General features: G+C 39.4%; 1 protein-coding gene across 1 annotated transcript in view; it reads right to left on the reverse strand.

Moving 5' to 3' along the window:
- Positions 1–16,357, reverse strand: part of Cfap61 (cilia and flagella associated protein 61) — a 253,731-nt gene that overhangs the window by 89,895 nt on the left and 147,479 nt on the right. Inside the window, exons 19-20 of the mRNA XM_027953760.2 lie at positions 13,322–13,420; positions 7,279–7,447 (exon numbers count right to left, since the gene is read on the reverse strand). Of these exons, the coding sequence (XP_027809561.2) occupies positions 7,279–7,447; positions 13,322–13,420 (268 nt within the window). The remainder of the gene's footprint in view (positions 1–7,278; positions 7,448–13,321; positions 13,421–16,357) is intronic.

Genomic DNA, 16,357 nt, shown 5'->3' on the forward strand with positions numbered 1-16,357 from the left:
AGTTGATGGTGTCTAAGACCTGGAACACTCACATGTGGAGAGATCCTGTGGCTTGGGCTTCCTCCTAACATGGTGGAAGTGTCCTGAGAGACAGAAGCAGCACAGAGAGCCCCTTATTCTTCTCTAACCAGTCCTGGAAGTTGGCTACCATCATATGCATGGAAGTAGTCAGAGGTAGAGCTTTTGGGAAGTGTTGGATCATGACCAGAGGTAGGACTCAGTGGATTAATCCATTGATGCTGAATGGATTAGAATGAAGGGGTAGAACTATAGGCAGGTGAGGCATGGTTGGAAGGAATAGGTCACTGGGGGTGTACCCTTGAGGGACTACATCTTGATCCGAGCCCCTTCTTCTTTCTCTCCCTCTGCTTCCTGGCTGCTATGGGCTGAGCAGTTTTCCTCTACCACCTCCTTCCACCCTGTTGTTCAGACCCACAGCAATGGAATCAGCCCACCATGGACAGAATGAGACCTCTGAAACTGTGAGCCCAAATTAAACTTTTCTTCCCCTAAGTTGTTCTACAGGTATTTTGTTCACTGTGAAGCAAAGCTAACACATCAGGATCAAGACGATAAAACTAAGGCTCCACTTCTTCAAGCAGGAGTAGCAAGGCTCTGGAAGGCAATGTCAAACTAAATTTGACTTGGTCTATCTGCCACAGAAGCAATTTTAATAGGTACTAAGATTCAAGTGTACAGAGGGGCTAGGCAGAAAAATACAAAAAGGGAAGTGGATTGTTATTTACTCATGAAAATTACAGGATTTTTTTCCAGGGAAATTGTCTCTCTTACTCTCTCCATCTTCCTTCTCTCTATTTATACAGAATCATCCCTGTATAACTTCTGTTCTCTCGCTTTTGACACTGACATGAGTGGAAACAGAAACTTTCCTCTACTGTAAAGAAAGCAATAGTGAAACCCCAATAAAGGATGGTGGCTGACACTTGTCCCCCATGTCAGGGATACAAACTAGAGAACCTGTGTCCTGGCCAGAGTTCAGCTATGACTCAGCTCCATCCAGTTGTTGCCAGGGAAGAGCATGGATCAAGTAGGGCCAGATCTGATTGTTCAAGAAATGTCAAATACTGGGGTTTTTACATGGACTCTTGACTTTTTATTACTTTGGTTCAAATTAAAATCAAACAGTATCCTGAAAGCCCAATGAATCAGCACAATGGCCTGAATTTGCCCGATGGGCCACTATTTTGCCCCTTCAATTTGGCTGCCAGGTGCAAATTATACAGAGGAGAAAAAGAGAAGGCACAGGATGCAAAACTTAACTGCAACTTGAGGTCTTTGTTGGAGGATCTATACCAGCTGTCTTGCGTATTCGTGTGGTAAGGTCTCAGGATTGTTAGGCAGGAATACTACTGCACCTATGATGGGCAGAAAGTTCACCTGCAGTGGAGAGGCCCCAGGCAAATTGCTAAATAACAGGTGGTCCCCTAATCTGAAGTGTGAGAACGAAGATGACACTCACTCCAAGGTGATTTTTCTTGGAATCATCTTAGAGTCACCATGAAGGTTACATCAGCTAATATATGATCATTTCATAGAAAACACTCGACTGCCATCCGGGACTCTCATTGCTCTGATGAAGGCTCTCAGCACAGCATGCTCCTGTCTCCTGGGGCTGGCCACTCCCTTGTGGAAGAGACTTCCAGACCATTAGAAGGCTGTTTCTTAGGGTGAATAAGCATCATATTCCCGTTGCTTCCGTGGACCTGTCCTAAATCAGCTTCCTGGGGTTATGATGTACAAGACTAGTTCTGACTAGCTGGTTCATCCTAGCCACCCCAATTTTCATCTGTGTGACTCAACATCTGGGGTGAATTTGAGCTTCTGGATGTGCCTTAGCTTGTCCTTTTCTTAAATGAGTAAGCCAGGTGTACACCCTTGTTTTTATGGCCTGTCCTTTGACACAATCATGTTCAGTCCATAATAGGTTTGTGACCTCTATATTGTCACCATGAATTTTGACCTTTGTCAGTGTTAATTGCTTTTGTGTCTCCAATTTTACTTTGTTGTGTATTAATATCACTGCTCTAAGAGCTGAGAGGATTTGCCTGACATAGTCTTTTATGGTTCTTTTTTTTTTTTTCGGGGGTGTGTACCGGGGATTGAACTCAGGGGCACTTGACCACTGAGTCACATCCTCAGCCCTATTTTGTATTTAGAGACAGGGTCTCACTGAGTTGCTTAGTGCCTCACTATTGCTGAGGATCTCACTGAGTTGCTTAGTGCCTCACTATTGCTTGCAAACCTCCTGTCTCAGCCTCCGGAGAGCCTCTGGGATTACAGGCGTGTGTCACCGAATTCCTCTAAATAATAATGGGTCAACCCTGAAATATTACCTTTGGATTGCCTACTTAAGATGACTCATATTACTCCCTTTACACTTTTTTTTCCATATTTTCAGGAACTTCTTGGTCTCTATTAGACTAACTTAGGTTGAGAGTCATAATTTCCTATTTCATAGTTATTTTCAGATTTACAAAAATTATTTAAATTACATTTGTGGTGCTTGCTACCTATCCTTATACTATTATAAAGTTCTAAATTTTCTTTTTTAATCTCAGTTACTTGGAGTACATTGCACTTTACAGTAAGGTTAAAAAAACATGGAAGATAATTTTTCTGAGGATATGCACATAAGAGAATGTCTCTTTGCTATCTTCTAAAATGATAGAATTAAGTAGACATATAATAACTGAACCATTAAATTTTCTCAGAATTCTGTGCAGTTGGTTTCATTTTATTTTGCAGTTTAACATCAAAGAGGGAATATTTTATGATTGCCTTATTTTTGCTCCTTTGTAAGGGGGTGCATTTGGTAATCTGTTATTTTTCTTCTGAAGCTCGTTCTCCTTTCACCTCCCGTCATTCTCATGTAACAATCAGAAATGTCTCATTCTCTGACATTTACCAGAATGTAACTAACTGAGAAATTTTTTTCCTTGATTTTACTTGAAATCAATCAGTTAGACAATATTTTTTGGGGGGGGTAAGGAGAGTTTTCTTCTAGCATGTCTTAAGTTATTGTTGTAAGTCTGCCCAGTGTCAAGAAGGGGAGGCACAGACTCCAACCCTCTGATGGGAGAAGTATCAGATAATTTGCAGCGATGGTTCAAAAGAGCCACTTGCTTTGACTTTATGCTGTTACTTTTCCCTTCATTCATCTTCAGTGTGAATTCTCTTCCTACTAGATGCTGTCAAATGATAAGCGGAGTCCCACTCTCTAGTCTTTTCCTAGAAGGTACATCAACATAGATAGCTCTTTCCCCAGTCCCTATTTGTAGCAGACTCTTTCCTGGGGCTGCACTGTTCTGCTTACCACACTTTATTCTCATTCTAGATGTCATGAACCTCTCAGAGACTATGTCATATTGTTGAGCCATATCAGGTTGACTATAAACTGAAGTACCTATCTCTTTTTTCTAAAAAAAAAAAAAAGAGCTTTATAAGTGTACATAGTAGTTGTGTTCATCCCGACAAACTCACACATTCATGGAATGGAATTTGATTTCAGTTAATGAATCTTCTTACCTCCCATACTCCCTTCCCTCTGTAGGTCTCCTTCCTCTACTCTGCTAGACTTCCTTTTGCTTGTCTATTTATTTATATTTGATTGCTTCTTCTTACTTATACATAAATGTGAAGTTCCTGGTAGTATATTTATAGATGCACATAACATGATTTTCTAAGAATTCATTCTGTATTGCCTCCCCTTACCCATCCCTCCACTCTGCTTTTTGATCTCCTTCTTCTACACTACTTTCCTATATCTTTATGATGTCCTATTTTTTTCCCTCTTCCTTTCCTTTATTTTACCCTAGCTTCTGCATATGAAAGAAAACATTCAACCTTGGAGTTTCTGAGTCTGGCTTATTTCACTTAGCATGATGATCTCCATTTTCATCCACTTATTAGCAAATGCCATAATTTCTTTATTCTTTATAGCTGAGAAGAACTCCATTGTGAACCACAATTTCTTTTTTTTTTTTGGTAGTGGTGGGAGTACCAGGAATTGAACTCAGGGGCACTTGACTACTGAGCCACAGCCCTATTTTGTATTTTATTTAGAAACAGGGTCTAACTGAGTTGCTTAATACCTCATTATTGCTGAGGCTGGCTTTGAACTCATGATACTCCTGCCTCAGCCTCCCACGCTTCCGGGATTACAGGCGTGTGCCACCATGCCTGGCTCACAATTTCTTAATGCATTCATCTATTGATGGGCACGTGGGTTAATTCCATAATTTAGCTATCATGAATTGTGCTGCTATAAACATTGAGGTGGCCATACTGCTTTAGTATATTGATATTAGTTCTTTTGTGAAAATACCAAGGAGAGGAATAGCTAGGTCATACGGTGGTTTCATTCCTACTTGTTTTAGGAATCTCCATACTGCTTGCCAGAGTGGTTATAATAGTCTGCGGTCTCACCAACAGTGTACACGTACACATTTTCCCCCACATCTTTGTCAGCATTCATATTGTCTGTATTCTTAATCATTGTCACTCTGACTGAAATAAGGGGAAATCCTAGTATAGTTTTGATGTGCATTTCCCTGATTGCTAGAGATGTGAAGCATTTTTTTCATATATTTGTTGGTCATTTGTGTTTCTTGAGAAGTTTCTTTTCAGTTATTTTGCCCATTTATTGATTGGGTTATTTGTTGTTGTTTGGGTTTTGGTGTTAAGTTTGAGTTAAATTTGTGTTCTTCTTCCTTATGAGATTACCCAAGTCCAGGCACAGAGCAGGTATTATCCGTCTCTCAGTAACCATTTGCGAGTCATGTGATCTCATTTGGAAGTGATCTCAGAGTGGTTTTCAAAGGTGGCATGTATTCATTCAAAAACCAGTGAAAACTGATGAAGTGGGTGGGTAAGGAAGTTAGAGGGTACTGAAAATGAGATAGCTAAATGCCATATCATCTTTCAAAACAGAGAGGCCTTGAATAATGGCAACTTTGCAGTTGGCAGATCAAGGACAAAACTTCTATGAACATGGTATCTGGAGCTATGGTAGTAAACACTTTATTCTAAAGCACTTTATTCTAGCAGAAATGCTTCAGACTGTATAGCTCAAGAAAGAGGACTTGGAAGTAAGAGAACAGCCCTCGTTACTCTCAGCCATGGCATACAATTAAAGATTTTACTTTGTGCACAGATTTTCTGATAAAAAGATTGTGTGATGTGCATTTGCATATCAAAATATTGCAGAATATTTTACAGTGAAGCATGCCATTTAAAAGGTCTAATTAGAGGTGAAAGATCATAATTATATTTTATAATAGATTGTCTTCTTGCTTTGGGTTTAGGTTTTATTTTCATCATTTTGTTTGACAAAATTGGGACAAAATCATGCGAGAATCAAAGAGAAGGAGATAGAAAAAGAAATACAAACTAGAAGGTCCCCAGTGAATTCAGCTGCCCTTTCTGTATTGCTCTATGTACCTTTGATTTTTATGTCCTTCTGGAAAAATTAAATTGGAACTCCCTTTATCACTTCTTCATTTCATTTTTCCCACTGTAAAAAGGGCAAGAGCTTAATGTGCCGCAAACCAAAGCTGCAGGGGCAGCTGGACACACATGGGCAGATGCCCGAGTCACTGGACAGCTGGCCCAGTCCTCTGCTCAGTTTCCAAAGTACGCAGTCGCCAGCAGCAGCTGGAACCCGTCGGGCAGGTGAGGGGGGACAGGCGAAAGGGGTGCCTGGTGTTTTCTTTTGGTTTATTTTATTTTTTTTTAAGTATGAGGAATCCTTAAATATCAAAATGAGGTATCTCTCCAGTTCATTTTTATCCTTCAACCAAAATAAAAAAAGGCATTCTTTTTTATCCTTTGAGAAAGAGACTTCTTAAAAAGAAAGAAAAAAAAAGAAAGAAAGAAAAGTAAATTATTTAGAGATTCACCCAAGCTCCTCAAAGTGCAGTCCATTCACTAGCAGCAACGGCCTCACCAGGGAGCTTGTTAGAAACTACTATCTGAGGTTCTGCCACCCCACCCCAGGGCTCAGCATCTTGGTTTTAACCGGATGCTCTGAGGCTTTGTGTGTGCAGCCATGCAGTTTGACAAGTGCTGTTCTAAGATAAAGATGAAGGAATTCAACCTTGAGAAAATTCCAGCTGGTGATTCTCTGCCTTAGTTTATGATCATCTGGGAAGCTTAAAAAAATACTGCAGGAGCTGGGCACAGTGACACACACCTGTAATCACAGTGACTTGGGAGGCTGAAGCAGGAGGATCACAAGTTCAAGACCAGCCTTGGCAATTTAGCAAAATGGGATCGCAAACAAAACCCCCAAAGTCCTAGGGATGTAGCTCCGTGGTAAAGCACCCCTGGGTATTACAACAACAACAAAAACAGGCCCACCAAAATAACTAAAACAATTTCCAGAGGCAGCGCCTAGGGATAGGTGTTTTCAAAGCACCCCAGGGGATCTCAATGTGCAGACAAAGCAGGGAACATTGCTAAAGTGACTGCTCACCACATGCAGTAACAGCGCTAGTACTGAGACTCTGTCTGCTCCTTCTCCTGGCTTGGGAAAAGTAAAGAAAGCATACATGCATTGAATCCACCATCATGCATGAGACAATCTAATTGAGATCCCATCCTTGAGTTTTAAAACAATGTATTTTCATGGGAGAGAGACTGTATTGTGGGCCACAGAAAATGCTAATGTGTACCAAGAAGTGGGAATATTAAAATCTGCTGCCTGAGACATGAACAGCTTCGGCTGAATCCAGCAATGCCGTATTCAAATGTGGCTTGAGAGATTAATCAAACGGGAAGCATGGTCACTGGGAAAGCAGTCAATCTGATTTCCTAGTTTTATAACTGAGAGACAAAATAAAATAAGGGTTGACAGAAGGTGCGCATGTTTGAAATACTTTTGCGTGAGTGCATTGCCACAGCCAAATGTTAGCCTCTTGAGGCATAAATTAATTTACCACAAATGCGTGCCTGGTTGTGTCTGGATTCTGCTATGGTGAGCCGTTAAGTGTTAGACTTTGGGACAACAGCTTAAGAATGACATTTCTCCAACTTGCTGTGATTTTTATCCTGGAGCAGAATGTTTTTCTTGGAATGGGTTTCTGGGAGGGTTTGCGGACACAATTCTGGTCATGTGCGCAGGCCTTGAAGAGCGCTTTTATGAATATAGAGTGGCAGCTGTCCGGGCAAGAAAGGATGCTCTTTACCCAGAGAGCATGTGCCCCAGTAAACACATTATCCGTGGAGATCTCCAGATACATCCCATGTGCACAGCCTCACCTGGTACTGCTGCCCGGTACAGAGGATGAGGTGGTCGTACAGCACGATTTGGTCCTTGGAAACTATTACGTGCTTGGCTGCTCGGTCTATGCCAGTCATTCTACCAACCACAACATTAACCCAGGAGCACAGTGACATCAAGGCATAATCTTTATCATTAAAACAGTGGCTGCAAAGAGAGAAGCTCCATAAGTGACATTTGAGCAGCTGACAGCGGGCATTAATTAGACATCTGGTGAGCTGGTTCGAGTCCCCTAGTGAGCCAAGTCTGTGCTCTTGCTGTGAGTTTACCAGGATGGATGCTAGGAGATTTTTCGTTTTGAAACACTTAGGCACAAATTGACATCTTCCCATTAAAACTAAATTGTTCCACCTGGCTTAGGCCAGTCCACAAGGAAAGAGGGGTGTGTGTGTGTGTGTGTGTGTGTGTGTGTGTGTGAGAGAGAGAGAGAGAGAGAGAGAGAGAGAGAGATCACTTGTACACTTTCTTCTGCAAAGGGAATGAGGAAGAAGAAAGTAACATCATCGAGTGTTATTTTTGCTATTTTCCTAATATTTTTCAGTCAGTGACTTGTTCTTAGAATTAATGTATGGTTTCATGTCAAAAAAACAAAGCACATTTTATTTAAAGAAATTTTCAATGAGGGAATTACATTCACAGCAAGAACAATCACTGGAGACTTTTGGGATTCACTCTTCAGGGCAGTGGTGCTTTATATTGGGCGCACTTGTAAGTACACCAGGTCCAGGGTGACTGTTAATGCTGGGGCAGCGTACTGGTGGCAGTGTGGACTTTCATTTTCTGGGTTTTGTTGAGTTTGGGCACTCTCCTCTAATGTGACAAAAATAGGTTTCTTTCAGCTTTGGGTTTATTTAAAGACTTTTATGAGGGGTGTTACTGGAACTTTCTGAAAGGTTTAACCTTGTGTAAATGACCTTTGTAATGATCCTGTTCTGAAGATGGACAGTCTCAGGTGACAGGATAGTGTTTCATTTAAAATTAGGCTAGATGATCTTTTCCAGAAAGAACTATGCCAGGTCTGAGTCCCTGCTCTTCTGCCAATGAGCCTAGACTTTGGGAACCCTGTGTCCCCAGTTTCTTCACCTCTCAACATGGGGCACTTAGCCCACCCTCCATGCACAGTAAGGAATGAACATGAGCATGTAGGAGATGATATTTTGTCAAGTAGGATGCATATGTGAAGGGTACTATTTGAAATAATATTAATGGCACATAATCCTGTTTACTCTATTTGGAAGAAAACAGGGTTCTGAAGTGGTAATGGGAGAACATTTTTTTTCTTTTTGATCCATACATGAGTCTGGTTTCACCACACAAAGAGAATTCTAGTAATGGATGCACATTAGACCCTGTTACACAGCCCTAGAAAGAGATGGGAGCTCTGGGCTTTGTATCTCTCTGTGAAACAACACTTAAAAACAAGAAAATTTCTCCTTAATAAAAAAAAATAATAATAATAATAAGAAAGAAAATCAGGGGCTGGCCTGTCACAGGAAAAATAATGGATAGGGAGTTGAAATTCTTTTAAAAAGCCATTTTGATAGCTTTACAGAAATACAGGAAACTTCACTGGTTTTGTACATTCATGAGAGACCCACAAAGGATTGTTCTAGTTATACAATCTCTACTGTAAGCTGTCCAAGACGAGGAAAAATTAAACATAGTTAGTGTCCAGGGATTAGTCTTATGAGGATTTACTCAAAGATAAAAGCTCTCAGGGGAAATTTGTGAAAGGCTAAGACAATACTATTTTTAATGATGGTAGGACGGCAGTGTTGATAATGTCAGAATGCATATTTCAGACTTAAAATTTGAAGCTCTGTCCAGTGGGAACTGGTACTCGAACACCGATTTTCAGGAACCTTTACTCAGATGCAAAAAGAAGCATTGAAGGTTGTGGGATGCTTGCTTTTGCAGTCTGTTACTACTTGAATGACATTTCTTATGTTAAAATCTCACAGTGTAAGGGATTGCTGTCTATTGTGAATATTACTATCCATCTGGACCTTCTTTAATTTCTCCACAAGGGAAACTATAAGCAAAAAAAATTTCCAAAATTATTTCCTATGCAGAGTAAATAAGCCTTAGGATTCTAACACAGGAGGGACTCCCTCCCAGCTTGGTGATGCGAGACATACTCCTGCCAGGGTTCTCTGGAAAAGAAAGAACCAAAAAAAGGCGCATCAGTGAAACTTCATGTTGTCTCAAGTGAGCTTGACCCTGACTTGAAAGTAATATGAAAGGGGGTTGAGAATGTAGCTCAGTGGTAGAGCACTTGCCTAGCATGTACAAGGCCCTGGGTTCAGTCTCCAGCACCACAGGGGCAGAAATGTGAAAGGTTGTCTTTATAGAAAACTCTGGAGCCAGAGAATGAGAAGGGGGAGCGGGAAGCAGATATGCAGGAAGGGGAAATTTCTGGAAGAAGGCATAAATGAGGAGCAGCCTGCTTGTTCAATGTTGTAGTGCCCCCAGACCTGGTGGGCAGGAGACTTAGCCAAAGCTCCAGGTGCACAATTAGAAGCCAACTCCGGGGGAGCCAATAGAAGTCAGTGGAGACCTGCACCTCATGGAATCAGAACATTCAGAAATGGAAAAAACCTTAGAGGTTTTCAGAGAGTATTAATTGTGACATTCTTAGAAGAAGGACTGTTACAATTAACTTTCAATTATGCACGGTTGACTGTCCAATTAGTGGCTTCTCCTCCTTCCTGTTTCTCCTGCTTTCCTGCTGCTTCCCTTCAGCTGTGCTCTGGGCATGTCATTTGCACCTCCATCAGTGGTGGACAGAGTGGGGCAGGGGGCTTGGGGTGGACCAAAATGCTGTGCAAAAAAATAATAACTATAATAATGGAGCAAAACACTAGTTAAGAACAAGTTCAAAAGTAGTATTCAGAATGAGGAATTTAAATGATTAAATTTATGGATGTTGTTTGTCCTTGTTGTTTTTAAACTCCATAATCAGAGAGAATTTCCTTTATTCTGGTATGAGGGCCATCTGAAGGGAACATCCTGTTAACAGGCTTCCAAGAGTTAGGATATTATGTAGTGGCTCATATGGACGGATGTAGCTGTTTGGTGCCTGTCTTATTATGATTGAGGGAATGCCTGCAGTTCTTTGGAGGCAACATTGGTATATTCCACATCATGTAAAGAAAAAACATAGTTTTAAAATGCAAATTATATAACATTCAGAAGGATTTCAGTAGCACTAAAAATAAAACAAAATAAAATAGTGCAGAGTAAGGGGAACTAGAGTAAGTTGAAGTGTTGGTTGCAAATGAATGGGGTTGTCAGGGTAGACTTCATGGAAGACGTAAAATTTCAGAGAAAAAAAGCAAAGACCCCAAGGTGGACCAGCTTCTTGTGTTTGAGGGACATTAAAGTTGTTGATAGGGCTAGTGTGTAGAGAAAAAGAGTAAAAAGTAAAAGATGATGTCAGAGAAGTAGATAGGAACAACAGACTTTAGTTTCAGAACATTCTAGAACTTTCTGTGATAATGAAAATGTTCTGTAGCTAAGCTAGTATGGTAGCCACTGCCATATGTGGCTATTTTGAGCTCTTGAAACGTGGTTAATGTGATTGAGGAGCTGAATTTTTTCATCTCATTTAATTTTAACTAATTTAAATTTAAATAGCCCCATGTGGCTAATAGCTGCTCTCTTGGACAGTGCAGTTCTGGGCCGTAAGGAGTTGACATGATCTGAGTCACATTTTTGCAGTGTTGCTGTGGTGACTGTGTTGAGAATGCAAAGAGGCAAGGACAGAAGCTAGGACATCTGGGGTATGGGTCTTACACCCATCCTGCAGGGATCAGACAGGGATCTTCAAAATGAACAACTTCTACCTAGGTACTCAGTCTGCCTATGCAGTAGTATAACATCAGCAGAAAGTCCTTTATACCATTCTTTCCTATCACACTCTAACCTGGGGATGGATAGAACTTATACCAAGCTGGTTGCATTAAAACTCTTCTTAAATCAGCCTCCTTATATCAAAGAAAACATTCGGCATTTGGTTTTTTGGGATTGGCTAACTTCACTTAGTATTATCTTCTCTAACTCCATCCAATTATCTGCAAATGCCATGATTTTATTCTCTTTTATTGCTGAGTAATATTCCATTGTGTATATATGCCACATTGTTTTAATCCATTCATCTAATGAAGGGCATCTAGGTTGGTTCCACATTTTACCTATTGTGAATTGTGCTGCTATAAACATTGATGTGGCTGTGTCCCTGTAGTATGCTGTTTTTAAGTCTTTTGGGTATAGACCAAGGAGAGGGATAGCTGGGTCAAATGGTAGTTCCATTCCCAGATTTCCAAGGAATCTCCATACTGTTTTCCATATTGGAGGCTGATTCATAGTGGGATAGGGAGAGGGAGCATGGGAGGATAGACAAACTCTAGATAGGGCAGAGGGTGGGAAGGGACAAGAGGAGGCATGAGGTTATAAATGATGGTGGAATGTGATGGACATTATTATCCAAAGTACATGTATGAAGACACAAATTGGTGTAAATATACTATACTTTGTATACAACCAGAGATATGAAAAATTTTGCTCTATATGTGTAATAAGAATTGTAATGCATTCTGCTGTCATATATAAATAAAAATAAAGACAAAAACAAAAACCAACCAAACAAAAAATTTCCTGCACCAAATCTTCTTTTGCACTCTATGGGTAGCAGTGGTGGAGAGGGTCTTTCAAAGAGACTTTGAACTTGAGCTCTGTGTAAAAGCCTGAGCTAGGAAGTGTAGTGCTGAAGTAGTTCATAATGGTGCCTAAGACCCAACTGCTCAGTTTTCAGGGATTTTGTTAAATATTTGTTAAATGTAGACATTATTGAAACTTAAATTATGTAATCATACAATTAATTATATTTTGTTAAAAATAAAACAAATAAGCCAGGTGAAAAAAAAAAAGAAAATATCAGGAAAAAAAAAAAAACCTCTTCTTAAGACATCAATAACACTAGTATTTTCTGGGAGTCATATAGTTTAGAAAGAGGGAAGGTGTGATGGAGGAAAAGACAATGTCCATTGTATCGATTCTCTATTCTTGGCCAGAATTTTTTAACAAAAATTCCAGGCAGCACATCTTAATCATACACTTTTCACAATTAAAAGAACCAAAGCTCAAAGAAGTGAAATCCTTCACTCAGACCCTTAGTAGTAAGGGCAGGATCTGAATCCACATCCTCCTGGCTCAAATCCTGTGTCCTTTACTGCTCTGTAATGGCAATCTTCCAAGAAAGAAAAAAAAATATCAAAGTTTAGAGTCCGGTAAAGGTATTAGTTCAAAATGAGCCTTATTCTTCTGGCAAAGAATCTATGGTTTTTCCTCACTGTTTGAAGGCAAAGCAAGTTTTTGAGGAAAAAGGAAAGAGGGTCCTTTCATCATAGATTCTGAAATGAACTGGTCCCCTGAGAGGAACAATTTCCTTAACTCTTCACTAAAAAAAAATGGGAGATTGTTTCTAGAGGCAGGAATCCTAACATTTCTGTACTAATGTTTTGATATAGAAAATTAAAATTAGTGGAAGCTGTGTGATAATGGAATAGTACTTTCTAGAACAGATGTTGTCAAATAATGATCCTATTGGGATGAAAACAATAGAGCTTGCCTAGACCGGCATTGAAGGTGCCCAGTCAGCACCTAATTACAAATGGTGAAGTGGGCATGAGACCCAAGCCCTACTGAGGTGCCCTGTCAGATGCAAACATAGTCATCAAGCTCCATTGACCCTGTAGGGGTGGCTGGGTCCATGGACTCCACCCCAATTGTTGGAATAGGGCAACTGGCTTCTCACAGATACAAAATGGTGGCCCCAAACTGCCACTCTGGACCATTCTCTTGGTAATAGGTTTGAATTTGTATTTCTTAAGTAATGCTGAACACTAGGAGAAAAGTCTTTCACTTTCCTCTTCCCAATCTGAAATCTATTAGATACCATAGAAAAGACTATGCATGGATTACAGTTAGGCCTTAGAATGAAAAATCAAATAGAATCCATACTTGGTTGCCAGAAACTTTCTTTGTTCATTGCCCAGAAGTTTTTTCCCTGGGAGTCCATGAGTTGAAATCAGGGTGAGATTATTAAACTTCAGGTGAGAACTAAGGAGAAAAAAAAGAGGAAAAGAACAAAGAGAGGTTTAACAAGATTCAGTGGAAGTTTATTATAATTCAATTTAACTTTATTTCATGTGTCATTCAACTGTTGGATTTTTCTTTGAGGATAGCAACTCTTTTTTTACACAAACCTTAAAATAGAACTATTTAAATGCAAAAAAGGAAGATGGCATTGGAGCTAATTGCAGAAATTCCAAGAGCTACACATGGTATAATGGCAGACACTGTTTAATTTTTTTTTAAGTTTGCTTCCCAAAGTGAAACAGAATAAAATCCACAAATTGAGAGGAGGGAGATCAATTTGTATAAATTGATGCAAAGCTTGATTTCAAACTACCACTAAGAAACTGTTTAAAATCCTGCTGAGTACTTAAAATCATTCATGTTGCATGTGTTATTTCCTCCATTTAATCCTCACAGCAATACTATAAGGTCAATAATATTTTATCCCTATTTTGTCAAGTGCAACTGAGGCACAATGACTTGACAAAGCCATACTGGGCACTGTCTGGCTCAATGTCCTTTCACTTAACTTTTGTCCATACAGTGGCCCCTCAGAATACAAAAGAGATTAGTTCCAGGAGTCCCCAGCAGATAGCAAAATCTGCAGATGCTCAAGTCCCTTATATAAAATGGTGGAATGTTTGCCTACAAAATAACCTGAATTTCTTCCCGTGTACTTTAAATCATCTCTGGATTACTTATAATGCCCAGTACGATGTAAATGCTCTGAAAATAGTTATTATACTGTACTTTCAGGAAACAATGACAAGGTAAAAAATCTGTACATGCTCAGGATAGTAAAAAAAATTTCTCCCTAAATATTTTTTGCCTGAGGTTATTTGAATGTGTGGATGCAGAACCAGAGGATGCTGGTTCATCCAGAGGATGCACTGCCCTGGAGACCCTCAAATTGTTGAGAGGAATCCATAGATCATCTCATTCCCACAGGTCAATGTTAGATTTATTACTTCAAGATGCATATAGTTATTCAAATAAAAATACCAAAGTATCATCTAGGAGAAAATTCTAGGGGCCTCCTTCTAAGAGTGAAACTGCCTTAAATACATCAAGCTTTCTAGAGTCCAAGGCCCATTCCTAGACATTATCATAGAAATTAATCTTCAAGACCATTTAAGCTGGAGGAGTGGGGGCATGGCGGGTAGTTCATGTGTAAGAAAATCAAGGTTGGAAACGGTTATGTAATTTGCTGAAGGTCAGAAACTCATAAGCAGCAGGGGCCAGTAAAGAAATTCATCCCTTCCAACTCGAAGCAGCACCCTCTCCACGCACCCAAACCTCCCTCTCTAACCAGTCCTACAGGTTACAGGTAGTTTTAAGCAGTGTGTCCAACACATGTAAGTGGTAGCTTCTAATAATTCACATGCGTAAATCTGGTGCTGTGGTGCACACCTGTAATCCCAGCAACCCAAAAGGTTAAGTTTGAGACTAGCCTCAGGAACTTCATGAGGCTCTGTCTCAAAATAAAATATAAAAAGGGCTGAGGATGTAGCTCAGTGGTAAATAGCTCCTGGGTTCAATCCCCAGTACCAAAACAAAACAAAAAACAACAACAAAAGCAACATCAAAACTCACATGCTTAAGACTTAAGACTTATTCCATATATACCCTTCAATGTCTAAAATATTCCTGCTGGGAGATGCGGTTGTGGCTCAGCAGTGGAGTGCTTGCCTCACACGTGTGGGGAACTGGGTTCCATCCTCAGCACCTCATAAAAATAAATAAACAAAATAAAAGTATTGTGTTCATCTACAACTAAAAAAAACTATTAAAAAATATTCCTGCTGTAGACTTGCCCTCTACTAAGACTCAGCAAGATTTTATGGGTGAGCTGATCTTTTCATAGGATCCTAGTTGATGAGAAAAAAAAAAAAAAAAAAAAAAAAAATATATATATATATATATATATATATATATATATATATATATATATATATATATTCCTGCCCTCCCCAATATCTTTTCTTAGTTCACCCAACTCCTTTCAATCAACCAAATGCTGAAAAAGAAACCTTCACCAAGTCAGAGGAAAACACCTGCCCTCCTTTGCCATGAGGAGATTGGAAATTTTCCAAATGTGGAAATGCTATCAACTTACTGACAATCTGTTAAGTAGCACTAAAAACAGGAGACTTTTGCTGATGGCCCAGGCTGGCAATGCAATAAACTCAACTGCACCTGACATTTAAAAATAGCTAAATATTATGAAAGGTTTTGCTCTAAAGTCTCTAAGGATGGGTGTCATTTAAGAATGAATATTCTTATTTGATATGAGGAAAACCAAGCACATCTTATCCTCTAATAATAAGAATAAAAATTTTGAATATCTTCAAATAACATAAAGGTCACAATTAACCCCAGCTACTTATAGCTGCCAGTCTGAAAGTGCACAACAATGACAAGTCTTGGATTTACTGCCTTCTAATGGAAAACACAAATAATAAGAAGAATGTGTCTACACTCAAAGGCAGTTAAAATTTATCCTGGTTTTGGGTTCCATGTGACCAAAATGGGATTTGTGTTATACTAACAGTAGTTGTTTACAGACCCCTTTTATAGCTCAATGTGAATAAAAGGCTTAGTGATTATGTAGCTATATCTTTTACTACACAAACAATCCCTTTGGTACTGAATAATTTGAATTATCTAACAACATGGATCAAATGACTTATAGATTGCCAAATTACCACATTGTATCATCCTGAATTATGCTATTGTACAATTAGAAAATTTCCCAAAAGAGAAAGGTTTTTGAAACAATCATCTGTAGTAATATAGTAAAAAGATTTTTTTTTAAGGGACAGGAGTATTTTCTGATGTTTTCTATATAAAAGAACCAGCTCTGCACTTTTTTCTTTAGCCCTAGTCAAATTCCTTTTGTAGTTTTCACTGTCGATCTTC

The sequence above is a fragment of the Marmota flaviventris genome, chromosome 2, assembly GCF_047511675.1.
Source record: "Marmota flaviventris isolate mMarFla1 chromosome 2, mMarFla1.hap1, whole genome shotgun sequence".
Lineage (NCBI taxonomy): Eukaryota > Metazoa > Chordata > Mammalia > Rodentia > Sciuridae > Marmota > Marmota flaviventris.